The following is an 18352-nucleotide window of genomic DNA, read 5'->3' on the forward strand; positions in this document are numbered from 1 at the left end:
GCTTGTTTTGCCACCCCTCAGCCGTGGCCCTCGGGGCGCTTGCCCCCTCAAGCCTTTCAAAATCCTTTCAAAATCGCAGATAATTAGTTTCTAAATCAATTTGAGACGTCACTGTTGAAGCAAGAAATCACTTCCCAGATTCACCAATAAAGAAATTTCTGGGGATATCCATAGAGACAAAATAAATCTCTAATTTGTTTGATTCCTCATTTTTAGTTACCTCAGGATTAGATCTAGATGCACATGCACTCCTGAAAGTGTTATCACATTCTGAAACAAATCACCAAAGCTAGAAGAGCCCACAGCTCAAAACGAAGGCACCACCAGCTAAAACTTTGGGGGAGGGGGAATAGAAGCAGCTTTAATGAACCAACTTACTATTGCTCACAAAATTGAAATTTTGAACAAATCTTGGTAGAATTGAGGATAAGATCTTGGGAAATTCAAGCCGGAACATATAAAACTCTAGTTTTTGCTCATTCTCCTCAATTCTCATTTTCCTCAAGGCCCTCATCAATCCGTAATCCTGATATATGCCTCTATTTCATCTCATGGGACTCAATTAGTCCCAAGATTCATTCTGAAAGATTCTTCTTCATAGCAAAAAAGTTTTGCGCATTAGTGAGAAGTCGCAGCTCTGCGTTTTTAATTTTATTTAATTAATTTAAATTTTAAAAAATTTATTTTAATTTTTAAAATAATAAAATTTCTGTGAATATAATTTATCAAAAGATACTATTTTTAATTTAAATAATAAAAAAATAAAAAAACACGACAATACAACCCTGAATTCATAATTTTGCAGTGACAGCCTATTTGACGCCATGAAGTGTGAGGACAAGCTTGTGCATCTATGTGATCAGCCAAACAAAAAATAAGAAAAAATAATGATAAAGCGCTCACCGTTCTTCAAGGGAGATAGACAAAGTTTCAAGTTTTTTCATGGCAAAGGTTAGATCTTTCACACCTACTGAGTTCTTGAAAGAAACTTCCTCTTGCCTATATTCTTTTGCTTGTTGGACCAACTCAATGAGTGACAAATATCTCATGAATAGGATATAAGCGCGTTCTTCGTCCCCTTTGTCGACATACATGTTTGCCTCGCGATACAACTTCGACAAAGTGCTAACAGCCCTAGAAAAAAAAACAAGTTTGAAAACATATCATTTTTATGTTATAAAATGGCTAGACGTTTTAAAAAATAAATTCCGCTTTTTTCCAACGCTCTCCCCCTATGTCTTTCAGAAAAGAAAATCAAGCTTTAAAAGCACATCATTTTTTTGTTATAAAATGGGTAGACGGCTTCTTTTCTCAAAAATCAATTCTACTTTTTTTGTATCCAACCCTCTCTCAAGTTTTAAAAACCCATCATTTTTATGTTATAAAACGGGTTATGTTATAGACGGTTTTTTTCTTGAAAGTCAATTCCACTTTTATCCAACGCTCTCCCCCTCTGTCTTTTAGTAAAAAAAAAGTAAAGTTTTAGAAACACATAATTTGTGTGTTCTAAAATGGGAAGTTTAATTAGCTGCTTACCCCAATACGTGCAAAAGTGTTGTGTGTCAGAGGTTCGGGAGCATGCTGCAGCCGTTCTAGAGCAAAAATTTGGTGCCTTGGAAAAAGAGCTCTCTGAAAAAATTGCGAAAAATTGTGACAGAGCTGCTGGTTGAGGGAGCCAGGGTGGATTGGTTCCGAATTGTGGTGAATTTCTGTCGGGCCAGGCCGCAAAACGGAAAAATCTTATTGCTTTTGGTTTGCCGGAGAACCCGAACTCAAAAAGCAGGAAGCAGCAGAACGAATCCGACTTGAAGCAGATTAATGAAGATTTTCTCGAAGGTTGCACGTCAAAGTGTAGTTTTACAGTCTGTTTAGGTAAACATCAAGCAGGAAAATACAGGCTTGTGAAACTCATATTTAAGACAACTATTGAGAGAGACACGGCGTGTCTGTTTTTCACCACAAATCTCCCTGCAACAGAGGCAAGAATTCCTGAGCTTAATATATGACAAAATATGCTTAAATATGACATGCTGAAAGAAGAACTGAATGCGAAAGTTAGTGCTGGAAAGGTTGGCTGGAAAATCAGACGAGGTTGACTTGGTCCTAAGCTAGCTCGCGTTTACTCTTTTTGCTACCTCCTGGAAAATCATGGACAAGCGTCCCCCTCCAAGCTTGAGATGGCAGAATAATCTCCGTGTATAAGAATGGCGATGTACTTTCAAACAAACTTGACGAACTGTATTCATTGGTAAATTTCCAGAAACATGATATAGTTATCGTAACTGAGGTGCCTCCGAAGTACTGCCTCGATCCCGAAGCACATTTCTGTCAACTGAGTGGTTATAGTATCGTGCAAAACAAGCATTCGAAAAGAGGAGTTTGTATTTATGTTTCGTTGTCGTCAAAACTGAAATATGTAGAAAATGATATTTCGTTTACCAGTAAATTAAGTGAAGCAGTTAGTGTGGAAGTTAAGTTGCCGGGGGTATCCAAAAATCTGAGGATTGTGGGCATATATCGAAGCCTTTCTAGAAAAGAAATTAGGATGTTAAATGACGACCGCCAGCTGAGTTATCTGTCGTACCTTTTCGTCTGTTCCTGAAAAAAAAATTTCTTCGTAACTTCAATGCGCCCGATATCAACTGGCCATCCCAAGCTACGTCAGGGACGGACCAGAGTTTTGCGTTTAACCTTGTGCAAACCTTACAGGATAGTTTTCTGTACCAGATTGTTGCTGATCCCACAAGACTCAGAAGTGATTCCACTCCTCATGTACTAGACTTGGCGATCACGAAAACCCCAGATGACATAGAAGACCTTAAGATGCTGCCACCTCTAGGTAAAAGAGACCATGTAGTTATGACCATGTAGTTATGTCTCTATCAATGAATGTAAGTGCAGCGGTGAGCTCTGGTTCTGAATTTTATTATCATTAGTCCTACAGTATGGGTCGACACGATGAAATTCAAGACTTTATCCGTTCCGTTTCTATTGTTGAGGAGGTTCAGTCTAGTAATGCAGACGTGAATGTTGCTTTTGAATTTATCCGAGAGGTTATAGAAGCAAGTGATAGGTTCATTCCAGGTTATTACATAAAAAAAGGTACAAGATAAAGAAGACGACTGCCAAAATCTGTACTTGATGCTAGTAGCGACAAAAATAAACAATGGAGACAGTATATGTTGAAAAAAAAAAGACTCATTGTGTGCGTATAAAAGGGCTCGGAATCGGGCCACTCGATCTCTTCGCGTAAACCAGGAATCACTCGAATCGTTAATCATTAATAACATTCGAGGGTTTTCAAAGAAGTTTTGGAAGTATGTTAATAGAAACAAAGCTGATTCCTTGACTGATTCGTGCAATTTGATAGCCCAGCTGCTAGTGATTTAAAGAGTGATGATTAGAAAAAGGCCGATGTGTTTAATCAAGTGTTTTCGTCAGTTTTGTAAATCCAAATGACGTTCATGCGTGCAGTCCACTCCATTTTACAAAATTTTTTTCAGCAGATAAAGTGCCTTTCGATGAGTCTGATATTTCTTCAGGGCAGGTTTTAAAAATTCTCCATGACCTTTCCGTTAATAAAGCTCCAGATATAGATGATATTTCTAATACATTTCTTCGGAAGACAGCCACGTATCTAGCTGAACCTCTTGCGTTTTTGTTTCACCGTTGTCTATTGAGTTGTAAATGTCCCTTAGTGTGGAAAAAATGGGTCGTAAAGCCACTCCATAAAGGAGAATCTAAGTCTCAATTTGCAAATTATCGTCCAATCTCAAACACCTCAATTTTTGAGAGTTATTAAAAAGATTATTGTATATCGGATGCAGGATTACTTCGAGCGAAATAAATTATGGCATCTGTCACAACATGGTTTCAGAAAAAAACAGGTCATGCTATACGCAGTTGCTAGAAGTTACTAAAGATTTCCAAAATATGGCTGATTTCGGTAAAAGATTTTCCAAAATATGGCTGATATGGCTGAAATACGGACTGCTTGTACATTGACTTCAGTAAAGCGTTTGACAAAGTTTCAGTTAGTTTATTGCTTGAAAAACGTGAAAAATATGAGCTAGGCAGCAGATTTTTAGCGTGGATTAAAGATTACTTGTCAGGCCGCTCCTAGCAAGTTATAGTCGATAGTGCACTTTCAAGTGAGAGCCCGATTTTGAGTGGTGTGCCACAAGGCAGTTGTTTAGGCCCAGTGTTATTTTGTTTGTTTATCAATGATTTGCCTGAAGTAATTCGTCAATCCACAGTCAAACTGTTTGCGGACGATCTAAAACTATGTAAAAGTGTCACCTCCCAGGTAGACGTCGCCCTTATTCAAGAGGATCTGAATGCAATAAATGATTGGTGAAAATCGAACTCCATGTTCGTAAACCATCAAAAATGTTTCGTACTTCATTTCTTGATGATACACCTGTTTTATCTGCGGATTCAGTAAGGGATTTAGTTATTCGCTTTGATAACCAGTTGAAGTTCACAAGCATGTGTCAATAATTTCGCGAAATGCTAATTATGGTCTGCTTCGAATTAAGAGAAGTTTCAGGAAATTTAACCTTCAAACTTTTCTGACACTATACAAGACAATAGAACGCCCGGTGGTAGAATACTGTTGCCCTGTGCGGTATCAAACATGGAAACGTGACTCGCAGCAAATTGAAAAGGTTCAGCATCGGGCATCAAAGTTCGTGCCATATTTGAGTCATCTATCGTATCAGTGCCGACTGCAATGTTTGGGACTTCCTTCCTTGCAGTTTTTAGATTAATACGTTCCGTATTATGAAGGGTGTTGATAATGTGGATGGTGTTATGAAGGGTGTTGATAATGTTGATAATGGGCTGATATCTTCAAGCTTAGTCATTATTCAGCCACTCGACAAAACTTGTATAAACTGTATCAACCACGAGTGCACAAGAAAATAGTCAATGCAGCTCTATTAACCGAGCAACAAAACTTTGGAATAGTTTACCTGATACCGTAGTTCCTTTGCAAACGGTGCAAACATTAAGAGTGCTCTCGTTGAGACTGAGTTCTATGAAAAACAGTTTCTGTAATATAGTTAGTTGTATAGTTTTTTTCATGAAGTAACTTTTTTGTGTTTTGCAGTGTTGCTGCTGAGTTGTCATTTTTTGCATTTGTACTGCGACAAGCCTATGGCTTTCTCCTGCGTTGAATAAAATAAATAAATAAGTAGACGCTTTATAATATAAAAAAAAAACACTTTTATCCAACGATTTCCCTCTCTGTCTTTCAGAAAAGAAAATCAAATTTAAAAAAAAACATCATTTTTGTGTTATAGAATTTAGATAGGTTATTTGTTAAAAATAGGCTAACGTTCAAGTCCGAAAACTATGCTTCAAGAGATGACTTGACACTCTCTCCAAACCTCCTGTGCCAAAGATTCTAAATTATGTAGCTTACCCATTTTTTACACATAGGGCTTAGTATCAAGACAGAGGGGATATATTAGATACTGATGTATCCGATAAGGGTAAGGTACTAAACTGACACTTTCATGATTTTCGAAAAAGGGGAGAAACACCCCAAACAGGTCAAGCTATCTTGATAAAAATCACACCATCAGATTCAACATATAAGAGCACCTTACTCCAGAGATTTAAAGCTCCTATCTACAAAAATGTTAAATTTTCGTATTTTTTGCCAGAAGAAAGATCCCCGACGTAAATTTATTTGTTCTTACTTGTTTTTTCTCTCCCAGGGGTGATCGTACCAAAGTAATGGTTCTAGGAGATCGGGAGAGGGCTCATTCTAATCGAAATTAATTTTCAATGTCTTTTAGAAATGACAAAAAGATTGGAGGGCAACTAGACACCCATGCCCCTTTTTCCCCAAAGACATCCCATGAAAACTTTGAGCCTTTTGAAAGATCTAATAACTATACCTCTGAAGATGAATGACTCCCCACACCATGGGTACCGACAAGAGGAATGCCCCGCCCCCTCCCCCGAAAACTTGGGACTAGAGAGTAATTATCAGGAAACCGAATGAAAGAGATAGGGATAACGATGGGAAAAATGTGGGTTGCCCATGGTTGGCTGCCTGTCGGTAGGTTTTGCCCCTTAATAAGAAAAATATAAGGATTATATTTTATAATTATATAAAATATAATTCTAATTTGTGACTGAGTGATCCCTTTTCAGTTTTCCACAAACATCTTTTCTATATGATTTTGTTGGAGTAAAAAATAAATCGAATTCTTCATAGCAATGAATGGTAAGTAAATAGCGATTTTTATTAATAACACAGTATAAGAACCTAAATATTGACAACATTAAATGAAGGAATCAGCAGTTTATGGTGATTCAAAATATATATTTGTTTTGAGTTCGAAGTTAAACATCCCAAATTATTAGTACATAAGAAGATTCGCCTAATTATAGAAAAAATAGGCAAACAACTTAAAAAAGGGGCAATCTCGTTAAAAATACGACGTCAATCTTTAAATATATAGACGAGTGCCCATGGGCTGATAAGTGAAGCCAGTATAATAAGAAATGTTTAATTCTGTATTTTTTCCCTGAACCGATTCGTTTTTTTTTTTTATGTTTTAATATAATTTGTTCATATTTTTTTTTTTAACGAAATTGTTTTTATTATTATATTTTTTAATTTTTAAAATAATTAATTTTTTAAATTTATTAATAATTAAGGTTTAAAATATATTTTTCTTTTTTATTCAAAATTAAATTAAAAATATCAATAAAACTCAGTGACGTTCAACATTTTACAGCCCTTTTCAATAACGCTCTTTATTCATTTTTTTTTTTATTATTATTTAATCAATCTTAGTTTTAATTTTTTACATTTAACAAACTACTTTGAAAATGCTTTACTTTTTATAATCACTGGGTCTGAAGGCATTGAATGTGCTGGTGTTCGATAACCAAGTTCAAAAACATTGATTATTATCGTTAAAAAATTTCCCTATTGAATTGCTCAATAGGACTGAATATTGGGAGTTCATATCTTATTTTTCATAGGTAGGCTATTGTTTTATGTATTTTTTGTAATACTTTACTCTCTTCATTTTTATATTCTTTTAGTTTATTCGACATCAGGGGCGTTTTGTTTCGAGTTTGAATACATAAAGTTTTGTTTCGTTTTGCAATAAAATTTAGTTACTACTTTTATTTTAGAATTTTTTTTCCTAAATGTATCTAATATAAACTTACAACAAAGGAAAAATTTTCTTCCGGCACTCTTGCCACACAACACCTGGGGAAAGATATTGTATTGTAAGTAATGCAATTTGCCCATTCTTTAAATATAGCACTTGTTATAGGGAAATATATGATTATTATTCAGAGGGGAGGGTGGTTTTGGGGGAATTTCCCAGGGAGAATTTGACACAGGGAGGGGGTAGTTGGAATTTATATAGGGAGTTTTTTTTTCATTTGTCTTGCTTTCTCTTTGGCTGCTCAATTTTATATGAGGAGAGCATGTTCTGGGGGAATTGTCCGGGGGAAATATTTCGGGGTGGATATTTTCTCGGGGGGGGGGGGAGGGGGCTTCCACGGGAGGAATTTAAGCAGGAGCAACTTTAACTTTTCATGGGGGGGGGGTCAAAGGGCAATTTTCAACGGAGAATGATGAGGGTTTCCAGAAAGATCGGGAAAACAATTAGAAATTAAACAATTTTTTTTTTCAAATGAAAGCACAGAGAATTTTAAATGAGAGTTGTCCAGGGGAAATTTTACGGTGGGGGGTGCGTTTTACGCGGTTGGGGAGTATTTTCAAAGCACTACAACACTTGAGCATAATGAGAAAATGGTTGAAGAAGGGGTAGCCACCCTCATATGCGGAAAAACATCTGCTTGATTTTAATATTTCTTTTAATGTTTAACTAGTCGGAAATGCACACTAGTTATTTGAGACATTTCAATAATAAATAATTGTTATTATTAATTTATTCAGTCCGCTCAGTATCATTAGTACTTAAGAAGAGGCCTTAGTTGATTTCGGCGAAGGGGGTATCCACCCCCCCCCTCCCCATAGACAATACTTTTCTATTCCTCCCATTCCGATGTTTGGAAGCTTAAGACAGCCTTCACAGCTTAAGACAGCCTTTCAAAATTAATTATTTACTAGCAATTGTGCATGAGAGGCGACTCAGAAGACAAATACACGTTTTAACGGTAGTTCGCACCAGAAATTATTGTTCTAGGTCATCCACCAAATTCATTCTTATTCAAATAAATAAAATGAAATTTATCAGATTCTAAATTTCGGCCAAATTTAGACCCTTTGTTGCACAATACTTATAAATTTTCACCACTTCAAATTTTTTTTCAAGAGTGGGCATACTTTTGATGAACCTTAAGTCAATGGGTAGTGACCCCCTTGTCTAGATACTGACTGCCAAGATACTTGACCTCTCTAGCTTGTTCAATTGCTTCACTGTTGGCCGTAAGTACTTGAGCTTTACGGGGAGAGCGCTATCATATTTTGATTTATTATTGAACTACGTCATTGAAAAAGGACATGTACATATTGGAATGTAATTATTTTTATGTTATATTACACAGTATTTAAATCTTAAAAGATAAACATCCTTTCAATGATTGTATATATAGTATACTATATATATATATATATATATATATATATATATATATATATATATATATATATATATATATATATATATATATATATATATATATATATATATATATATATATATATATATATATATATATATATATATATATATATATATATATATAAAACTATCATTTCAACTATAATAATAACCTCATTAAAGTTTTCGATCTTTTTCCTGTCGTTTTCTCCAAGAGAGAATTTCCTTTCAAGAAATTCGTTTCAAGATGAAACAATTATTAAAGTACCAAGGACACCAAAATGAAAACACATTTAGCCCTCTTAATCTATTTTAGGTCTATTCATACCTGAAAATCCGGGTTTCCTACGAGTTTTTGTTTAGCTGCTATTAGCATTTTTAGTTTGAATAAATTCGCATAACAGTGTTGTCAATAATAAAACAACGATAAACTTCGGAGCTGAATAATATTAGCGAAAACTATTTCCTACGAATCCGACACTGATTTTCATTTGTGAAAATTCAAATTTACAAAATCTGTTGATTGTTATATATATATTAGTGAAAATACATTTTGTGAAAAAATATGACCTCAAGTTTAGAAAGTGACTATTATGATGTGTCAGAAAATATTTTGATGATGACCAAGCGCTAGATGGTATGCAAGATACCATTTCAGGATACTTGTTCCAGCTAGACCCCGACGACGCGCTAGCGAATAGACCAAATGCCGCCGACGAGAGGCTTGACGCCACCGAAGTGTCGTAATGCCAACGGCGCGCCGCAGGCACGCCGCCGCCAACAGAGGCGGCGGCGTTCGGTCGATTTCAAATTAATTTTGCGGCAATTCTTTATTGCGTCAACAGCAAATTCGGAGCTTTTCCTTCTTGTGTGGTTTAGTATTTCGATTTTCCTGATTAGAAATCAAGCAGGGCTTGTACTATCTCCGATTTTTCGGGTATTTCCCCGAAAATCTATACGTCACCCCAAAAAAAAATTTGGTTCCCCGAATCCCCAAAAACCACGCAATCACGGTGCCACCCCTAGCGATTTATCAGCAGTGACTTTCCCTGTCAAATATTACTTGGCATGCCATAATTCTCCACTACTCTCTTGTTCATTAATTTTCGTCTCTTTTGTTACTGTGCATAAAAAAGAGACATATGCAATTGCAAATATTGCAATATACACAGTTCTTCATATGTTGACAAAAAACAGGATCGTCTTTATGAAATGAGTTCAAATCATTTCGAATGCAGTTTCCCAATCGCTATTTCTTACATCGTTTGTAGTCAAGAATTTTATTTTCAAGTTGAATCCCCCCAAAAAAACCTTCTATTGTGACAAATTTAGCTATAGACTAAGCTATGTACAGGGTTTGGGAATTAAAGATTGGACTGGAACTTACCTAAAAGATATGATACAAAAATAAATTGTAAATTATTGCCTATAGGTGGCGGGGTAGGGGACTATCATTTTTAAATGATAATACCTAATTTTTTTATTGAAAGCGGGGATGACAAAAGGTTAATTATTTTTTTCATTTAAAATGGAGATAGAAGAAAATGATATCAAATTCCCTAGGAAACCATTGAAATATTTTGATAGACCCAAGGCCCCCCATTAGGACTTGTTCATTGTCTTGGGTATTTTGCGATTTCTCATAGGCCACTGGCCTAATTTGGTTTTTGTGTGTGTTCCCTTTTAATTGTATTCTTTGGATATTATTGAATGCCACGGCAAATATATGACTCATTTTTCAAATGATTTGAGGTATATCTGATTAATTTTTAAATTTTTTTTGTTTTCTTTGTACCCCCTTACTCATACCCTCAATTTTTTTCAAGGAACACTAAGCTTTTTAACGTTATTTTGCGTGTTTGTTTGAACCATATAGTGACCTAGTTAATTATTAAGTAACTTATTTTTCTAATGAAAGCTGAGACAGAATCCTATCAATGTGGTATCCAGAGGGGGGGAGGGAAGTATTACATTTAAATGATAAAATCTCGAAATTTTTTTATTGAAAGCAGGGATCCCCAATTTTTTTTCTAATTTAAAGCAGAGACGGTATTTTATCAAGGTGGTATCCAGAGAGGGGGGAGTAGTGAGCTATAATATTTAAATCATAATACCTCGATTTTTTTTTAAAGAAGGGGTGCCAATAAGTTAAATATTTTTGTTATTTAAAGCACCGACGGTATCCTCTCAAGAGAGGAGAGACGAGGGGGCGCCATAGGGAGATATTATATTTAAGTGATAGTACCTTGAGAGTACCTGTTTTTAATACAAGATATCTTTTTAAGAATCCAAAAGAGCACAAAAAAAAACAATCAATATCAAAGTAACCCATTTCAACTGTTTTAAATGTGATAGGCAAAGGGCATAATAAAAAAATTTATCATCTAAGTTAAGATATATATAAAAAGCTTTCTGATTAGCCTAATTTAATATTAAGATTGCCTGACCAAAAAAAATATACACACGTATAATCAGAACTCCATGGCAAATCAATATCTTGCTCAATTTATCGAGACTCCCCCCTCCCTCCCTCCATAATGGTGAAAATATACCCTAAGTTATAAATCAACACAATATTTTTGGTATATAGCCTAGACTGAAGTTTTCAACAAAATTTAGCATTTCAACACAATTCAAAATAATGAGTATTTTTAATGCTCTTTTATAATTAAATAATCACTTGACAGTGACTATTAATTTTGATCCCTGAAGGGGCTAGAAGGCTCAGAACAGCCCATAGAAACCTAGTAGCCCAATGTTCAAAAATTTGCTTCTTTAAATCACTGGCTAAGGAGAAAAATAGGTCATATGTAGCTGACTAATGATTGAAGCTGACTTAGGCTATATATTTCCATATTAGGGGGGAGTAAAGCATAGGCTTGTGGTATCAACTTCAAAGTCTAATAACCCTATATATATACCTATATCTATTATCCCATTTTTCTCTAAGTTATATGAGAAAGTGGTACATGCCCAGTTAAGCTATTATATTTAAAAGAATAAAATTCTAATGGAAAATCAATTTGGGTTCAGAAAAAGCCTATCTACGGATATAGTAGTTCTGAAATTGGTTGATTGTATTAGTGATGCATTTGAAGCTGGTCTCATGCCCGCGGGTGTGTTTTTAGAAATGAAAAAAATGTTTGATACCGTGGACCACTCAGAGGTTATTCAAGTTCTAGACTTGATTGAGGTGAAGGGTTCAAATCTGGAGTGGTTTTAATCGTGTCTACACACTCAGTATCAGATAGTTAAGAATGAGTAATTTTTATCTTAAAAAAAGAAAATAGAGTGTTTGGTCCCACAATGGTCAATCTTGGGACCTCTACTTTTCATTATTTTCATTGATCGAGTGAAACATTACCTGTCAGAGGCTGGTGTCATCCTGTTTGCAGATGACACTTTGCTTTTTCTGGCAGCGCCTTCACTTGATGTTTTATATAATAAAATTCATAATGCGGTTTCTGAATTTCTAACTTTTTCTCAGCAAAATATGTTAACCCTAAACTTTTCTAAAACCTTTTTCATGATATTTTCTAGACTTTCGTCTATTTCTGGAAATGACCATATCACGGTTCAAGAAAATGTGATAAAGAGAGTAGCAACAACGAAGTATTTGGGGTTTTTAATTGATGAAAACCTGTCATGGAAAAACCATTCAAGTGCAATAGCTGAAAAATTAAGCAAAGGCCTTGGGGTGATGCAAAGAATTAAAAATCTAGTCCTAAAAAAATCCTGAAAATGATTTATTTTTCTATATTTTACCCATATATTAGCTACGGATGCTCTATATGGGCAAGTAATTTTGTTACATGTTTCAAAAGAGTACAAAAACTTCAGAATAGAGCTGTAAAATTATTATCTGAATTTGATGATTCTGATGAGGTTCCTGCTTATGAGCATTTTAAAAAGAATAAGTTAATGGATGTATCCCAAATTCGAGATTACCATGTCGCGATTTTCTCGTATAAATATTTGAATCAGCTGCTCACCCCTGCTTTTGAAAATATTTTTACTTTTAATAGAGGCCTTCATGATCATAATACAAGAAAAGCTGATGACTTAACTCATGAGTTTGGGAGCACCACTCGGGCATCTTTTGTGATTCGCCATTATGGTCCCCATGTTTGGAATATATTGCCCGAGTGTGTGAAAAATGCGCCTAGTCTTCCGGCTTTCAAGTCACGGGCAAAGAGGTTTCTTTTATCTATTGAGTGAATTTGGTGTTATGCCCACTCCAGGTTGTCATTCTATTTAAGGTATTTCCCCGATTTAGCTTTCTTTTTTTCTTTTTTCTTTTTTTTTCTATCTACTTCTTGTCTTTTCCTCTTTCTCTCTTTTTTCCTTTATTCCTTCATCAGATAATTTTATTTTGTGTTTAGTAGCAAGGTATGAATGTTATTTTAATTATCTGAGAGTGATAACCACGCTTGCCCTTTCAAGCTTATTGTCTTTCTTGGCAGGCGAAAGGCGAATAGTGTTTGTTTTCTTTTTTAATAAATGTATATCTCATATCTCATATCTCATAATAACCATAATAATTTATTTATTATGAAGTAACTAAGTAAGAGTCTTTTATTCAGGCTCATCACTAAACAAAATATAACCCAGTTGTGCTGATTGATGATTTGTACCTGGTAATTATGTCAGTGATTCCAATCCTCAAAATGTAAATGGGGCAAAAATAACCAGTTAGCGATGATAAAATAAAAAGTAGCAAGATAGAAATAAGAAGGTATTTTTCAAAGTCTAACTGAGGCAACTGCTCCCCCCTCACATAATTGGCACCCCAAAATTATGTGGCCTAATGCTGAATTAGAATAAACAGTGTAGAATGGCAAGTACAAACAATACAATAATATATTGTATGTGATTCATAATACAATAATATATATTACATAATAACAATGACAGATAATGATCTAATAGTATTGATTTAATTAATCAACATTTGTCATTCAGAGAAGCCATGACTCTCTCATTTTGTTCTTAATATAATTCCCGTTTTGTTTCACAAAATTTTTTTTGGTACTGTTCTAATATATGGGCAACATGCAAGAATGCAACTTGAGAAAAGCCAAGAACAGATAATATTACCCAGTAATTTCCTATCTTATGATCTATAAACAAGGGGTTTCTCACTCCAGGAACTATATTCAAGCTTTAGTTTTTTTGGGTTTAGGAGGAAAAAAGGTACCTAGGTTAGTTTAAGTTATATATTTATTATAGGTTATGCTTTACCCCCTCCCTCCTTATGTGCAAATATACAGCCAAAATTTGTGTCTAAAGTATTATATTTTCATCCTATTTTGTTTTGTTTCACTAGCATTAACCAAACTTCACTTCTTGTATGCTCCCCAGATATTAGAACAGTACCTTTTTTTCCTGCATTGCTTTAGTATAACAGTGTGACATCCTTTTCACTAATAAATACCCATAATTTTTTGAAGGCCTATAGGATATATGTTCTGAAAATTCAATCGATTATTATTATTGTTGCTGGTTTGCCTGTGAGTCCAGGCAATTTGATGCTCATATGTTAGTCCTAAAACTCAGCTGCCCTTGCCTGAGACTATAGGCAGGCAGACCTTATGTCACTTGTTCACCTGCAAATCCAGGCAACTTGTTGGGTCAACCCAACAAGTGTTAGTGTAACTGAATTTTTGTTAGTGAATTGAGTGAATTTGTTAGTGAACCCAACAAGTGAATTGAGTGTTAGTGTAAGTGTTTTGAATGAATTTTGTGTTAGTGTATCTGTCTGAGCTTATAAACTGGGTTGCCTGTCTAAGAGTTTAGGCGGGTAGACCCTATGTCACTTGTTTGCACACAAGGCCAGGCAACTTTTCAGTCAACCAATTTTCAATTAACTCTGTTTTAGTGTAACTGTCTTGGCTTACAGATTGGGTTTTCTGACTGAGGACTGCAAGTCCATGTGACTTAGTGGTAATGTTAATCCTAAAACTTGGTCAAAATGCCTTAGACTCTAGGCGGACAGACTTACTCGGAAAGTCTACTTCAATTATAATAGAGATGACTATGACCTTTGAGCTGACTCACAGCAGACAATGTCTATGGAACTTGCTGATGAAGAAATATTCTAAGCCCAATTTTCCAGGCCAAATAAATTCTCAGGTAGGTTGACTAAGTCTTAGGATTGATATGTGACCACCAAGTTGCCTGAACGGCAATTGGAACTATGAAAAGCCATCTGTATGACTTTGTTGTTTTCTCTATGCATCAGTGGGGTAATGTAATTTCTTGTGTATGACATTTTAGTGGATCATATATTAAATAAGAAAACCAAAAAGTATTCTGTATAACTTTATTCATGTTTCTCTAAAAAAGTCATAGAGAAGTCATAGAGTTTAAAAAGTCATAGAGAAGACTTTATATCATTCTCCATGTTTAAAGGAAACACAATATTGCCTATTGTTTTGATTTTATAGTGCTTTGTATATAAGAGGGTAAAATTCTACTTTAGCTACTTTTGGCTATCTTGGGAAGGGGTTAGGTTAGGACAATGAGACTTTCAGGGATGGGTCTACAGGCTAAAGAATGTCCCAGGAAGGTATTTTGAAGTACCTACCTCCACTCCTTCTCCCTCTAGAGGGTCATGAAATTTGCCTACATGACAGGTCTATACCCATTGAAATTTTGACAAAACAACATTTTACCTTAATTTTCAGTTATCAGTTTCTTTTTCTCTAGCATTAGCTCTGAAAATGCAATTTCAGTTATTTGAGCAGAATTTTAAGACATATAAATAGTTTATTTTCAAAATTTAGGAAATGTATTTGCATATCTTTAAAACCTTATAAATTGGGATTGAGCAAAGTTGTGAAGCTGAAAACCATTTTGTTGTACTTCATTTAAGCAGAAGATCTATTTTGAATGGTTTCACTTCTATGACTCACAGATTTTTAAAGGTCAGGACCCTCTAGAGGGAGTAGGAATGGAGGTGGGTACTTCAAAATATCTTCCCAGGACATACTTTAGCCTGTAGACCCATCCATGAAAGTCTCATTTTCTTAACCTAACCCCTTTCCAAGATAGTCAAAAGTAGCTAAAGTAGAATTTTACCTATAAGAGTAAATGACAATATTTGTTGCTTAGAGTATATAGAACCAATGACTTTAATAGGCCTAGGTGCTAGTCAAACAGTGCTCACCCAAGTAATTTGTATTTCTAATAATAAAAAAGCATAAAAGTTATATGCTACTATTATATAGTAACTATGAGGTAGATTTATATCAAAATATTCAAGCAAATCACACAGCCTACTAGGTGTCTTAACTTAGACTACATAAGGTAGGTTATCAGTGGAAGTCATTAGGTCTGCAAAAATACCAATAGGGTAGCCTATATATTGATACTTTCTTTTAGAATCATTAATATTTACCTTTACACTGCTTCATGGTTAAAAGATCCTGGAATGCCAAAAATCCTAGTAAAATCAAAACTAGGCCTAGCCTAGCCAAGCTCTTTTCAAGAAGCATTCCTTAAAAGTATTTTTCAAAGAAAAGAGCTTTTCTGAACTAGGTTCCGGTTTCTGTTTTACCAGAACATACAAGAAAACAACTCTTTTTAAGACTTTAAAATGATTTTTTTATTTTTTGACAATTTTCTAATATTCAACAGTGCATGTTCTTTATTTTTGACATTGTCAATAAACTTTTGCACTCGAAAACGTTATATGAACGGGCGATCCTTCTCCTTAAAAAATGATTTATCAGTTTCAAACACTCATTTATTATGTATATGGCTGTGTAAGTTTGCACTTGACCATTTTAATGAATTAGTTTTCATTTTAGGTGTCCTTGGTACTTTAAAAGCTTGTGTATTATATAGAAATTACTATTACCTTAAATTTTAGATAATATTATATAGAAATTAATAATTTTACACTTTTGGAGAGTATCTATTAATAATTACAAATCATAGTTGTCTAGATTTTCATGAGTGTTGAGAGTCGGAGTTGGAGTCGGAGTTCTTACTTCTTTGAAGAAAATGTTAGGAATCGGAGCAATAATTTTTGTTTTCATTATATATAATGAAACTGTCTGGAGTCGGAGTTGCTCGTCGATGGTAAAGTGGACCGACTCTACAGTTCTGCAAATTAGTCTGAAGGATATAAATTACAGCTTAATTTGTACTTATTCATGATAAACATGAAAAGGTATTTGTTTAGCCTTGTGACGCATCATAAGGAGACATGTTAAGAAAACAATTCTTACTTTAAAATATGTATAATGATCCTAGTTCTTATATTATCCAACGGGAGAACCTTTATCATCAAGTCTTTCCGCTAAAAATCCTCAAAAGAAAAAAGGTTTCCAAATATCACCTGATTGAAATTAAATGCGCAAGTATTTTGAAATTGCTGCCAAATAAGTTGCTTTATAGATAGAGTTCATGCCAGTCTTTTTAATATTTTTTTTTTAAAGAGCAGTGGCTAAGGGCGAATAGCAGTGGCATAAATACAAAATATTAATAGCAGTGGCGAAAATCAAAATGTTGTATTTTCGGCAAAAAGCCGAAAATACAAAATATGCACTTCATTGAAAAGAAATGAAATAATATAAAAAAAAATTATATAAAAAATCCGTTGATTTTGAATTGAAGTTATCAGGTTAGGTTAGGTTACAAAAGATGCACGGAATTTTTTTTTAATGAGTTTTTTTTTAATGAGCACCTTCACCTTGATGGTTTAGTCTAAAAGACATAATTTTATTGTCACATAAAACACATAAATTTTTTGTTAATGGCATGATTTAAAACAGAATTCACAATTTCTATAATTTCAATTTACCAATACTGTTTCTTTAAACATGTTTTTTGACACAACCGCTAAACACGTACTAAACTCTGTCTATAAAAAAAACTATTTGGCGGCAGTTTACAGTGGCAATTTCAAAAGACTTAAGTAACGTGGTACTTTTAGCATGGGTTTCGGAAAAAATTTCTTTTAAGCTTGAAAAAGAAGGATTTTTAGAGGAAAGACTTGATGATAAAGGTTCTCCCGTTGGATAATATAAGAACTAGGATCATTATACATATTTTAAAGTAAGAATTGTTTTCTTAACATGTCTCCTTATTATGCGTCACAAGGCTAAACAAATACCCATGAAAATACATGCTAAATATGTAGGCATTAAAATATTCTCATGAAAACATTCTGATCCCTAACCCCCCAAGTTCGAACTTCTTACAGCTACTATAACCGAATTCACCGGTGTCTTATTCTAACCTGATCCTCTACAGGGGAAAATTTCCAATTGGAATAGATAGTGGTAACGTTGTATGCTTAACAACGTGAATGAATGCATTTGGAGAAACTCCATTTTCGAGTTTGAATACCTGAGAGAAAAGACCAAAAGTTTACTGGACACTTTTTTTTTAACTGAACGTTTTTACTTCTTAATTGATTAAGCTGTACTTCTTAATCAAGCTGTACTTCTTAACTAAGCTAAAAAATTACAAGCGCTATTGAAAGTACTATGTAGAAGTTCAAATTTCAAATCAGTCTTAATTTTAATTAACAGCAGTTTTAATTTCATTAAAGCATTAAGAGTTCGAAAATAAATTAGAAACGATTTTATTATAAAACATCTTTTAATTCGATTTTAAAAAATTATATCAAATGACACTTATTCCCAAATTTAAGAAGAAAAAGAAAAATAATCATATTACAAAACAAATTTATCTTACCCAGCAGAACTTAAAAATTCAAGTGAGCCTTCATTTTA

At 34.2% G+C, this 18352-nt stretch overlaps 1 protein-coding gene across 1 annotated transcript in view; it reads right to left on the reverse strand.

The window, feature by feature from the left end:
* The window catches only part of LOC148956860 (uncharacterized), a 161120-nt gene that overhangs the window by 119711 nt on the left and 23057 nt on the right, over positions 1–18352 (reverse strand). Inside the window, exon 3 of the mRNA XM_089092306.1 lies at positions 904–1134. Within this exon, the coding sequence (XP_088948432.1) occupies positions 904–1134 (231 nt within the window). The remainder of the gene's footprint in view (positions 1–903; positions 1135–18352) is intronic.

Source organism: Artemia sp. Qi Xiang Cuo, chromosome 1, assembly GCF_049724085.1.
Source record: "Artemia sp. Qi Xiang Cuo chromosome 1, ASM4972408v1, whole genome shotgun sequence".
Lineage (NCBI taxonomy): Eukaryota > Metazoa > Arthropoda > Branchiopoda > Anostraca > Artemiidae > Artemia > Artemia sp. Qi Xiang Cuo.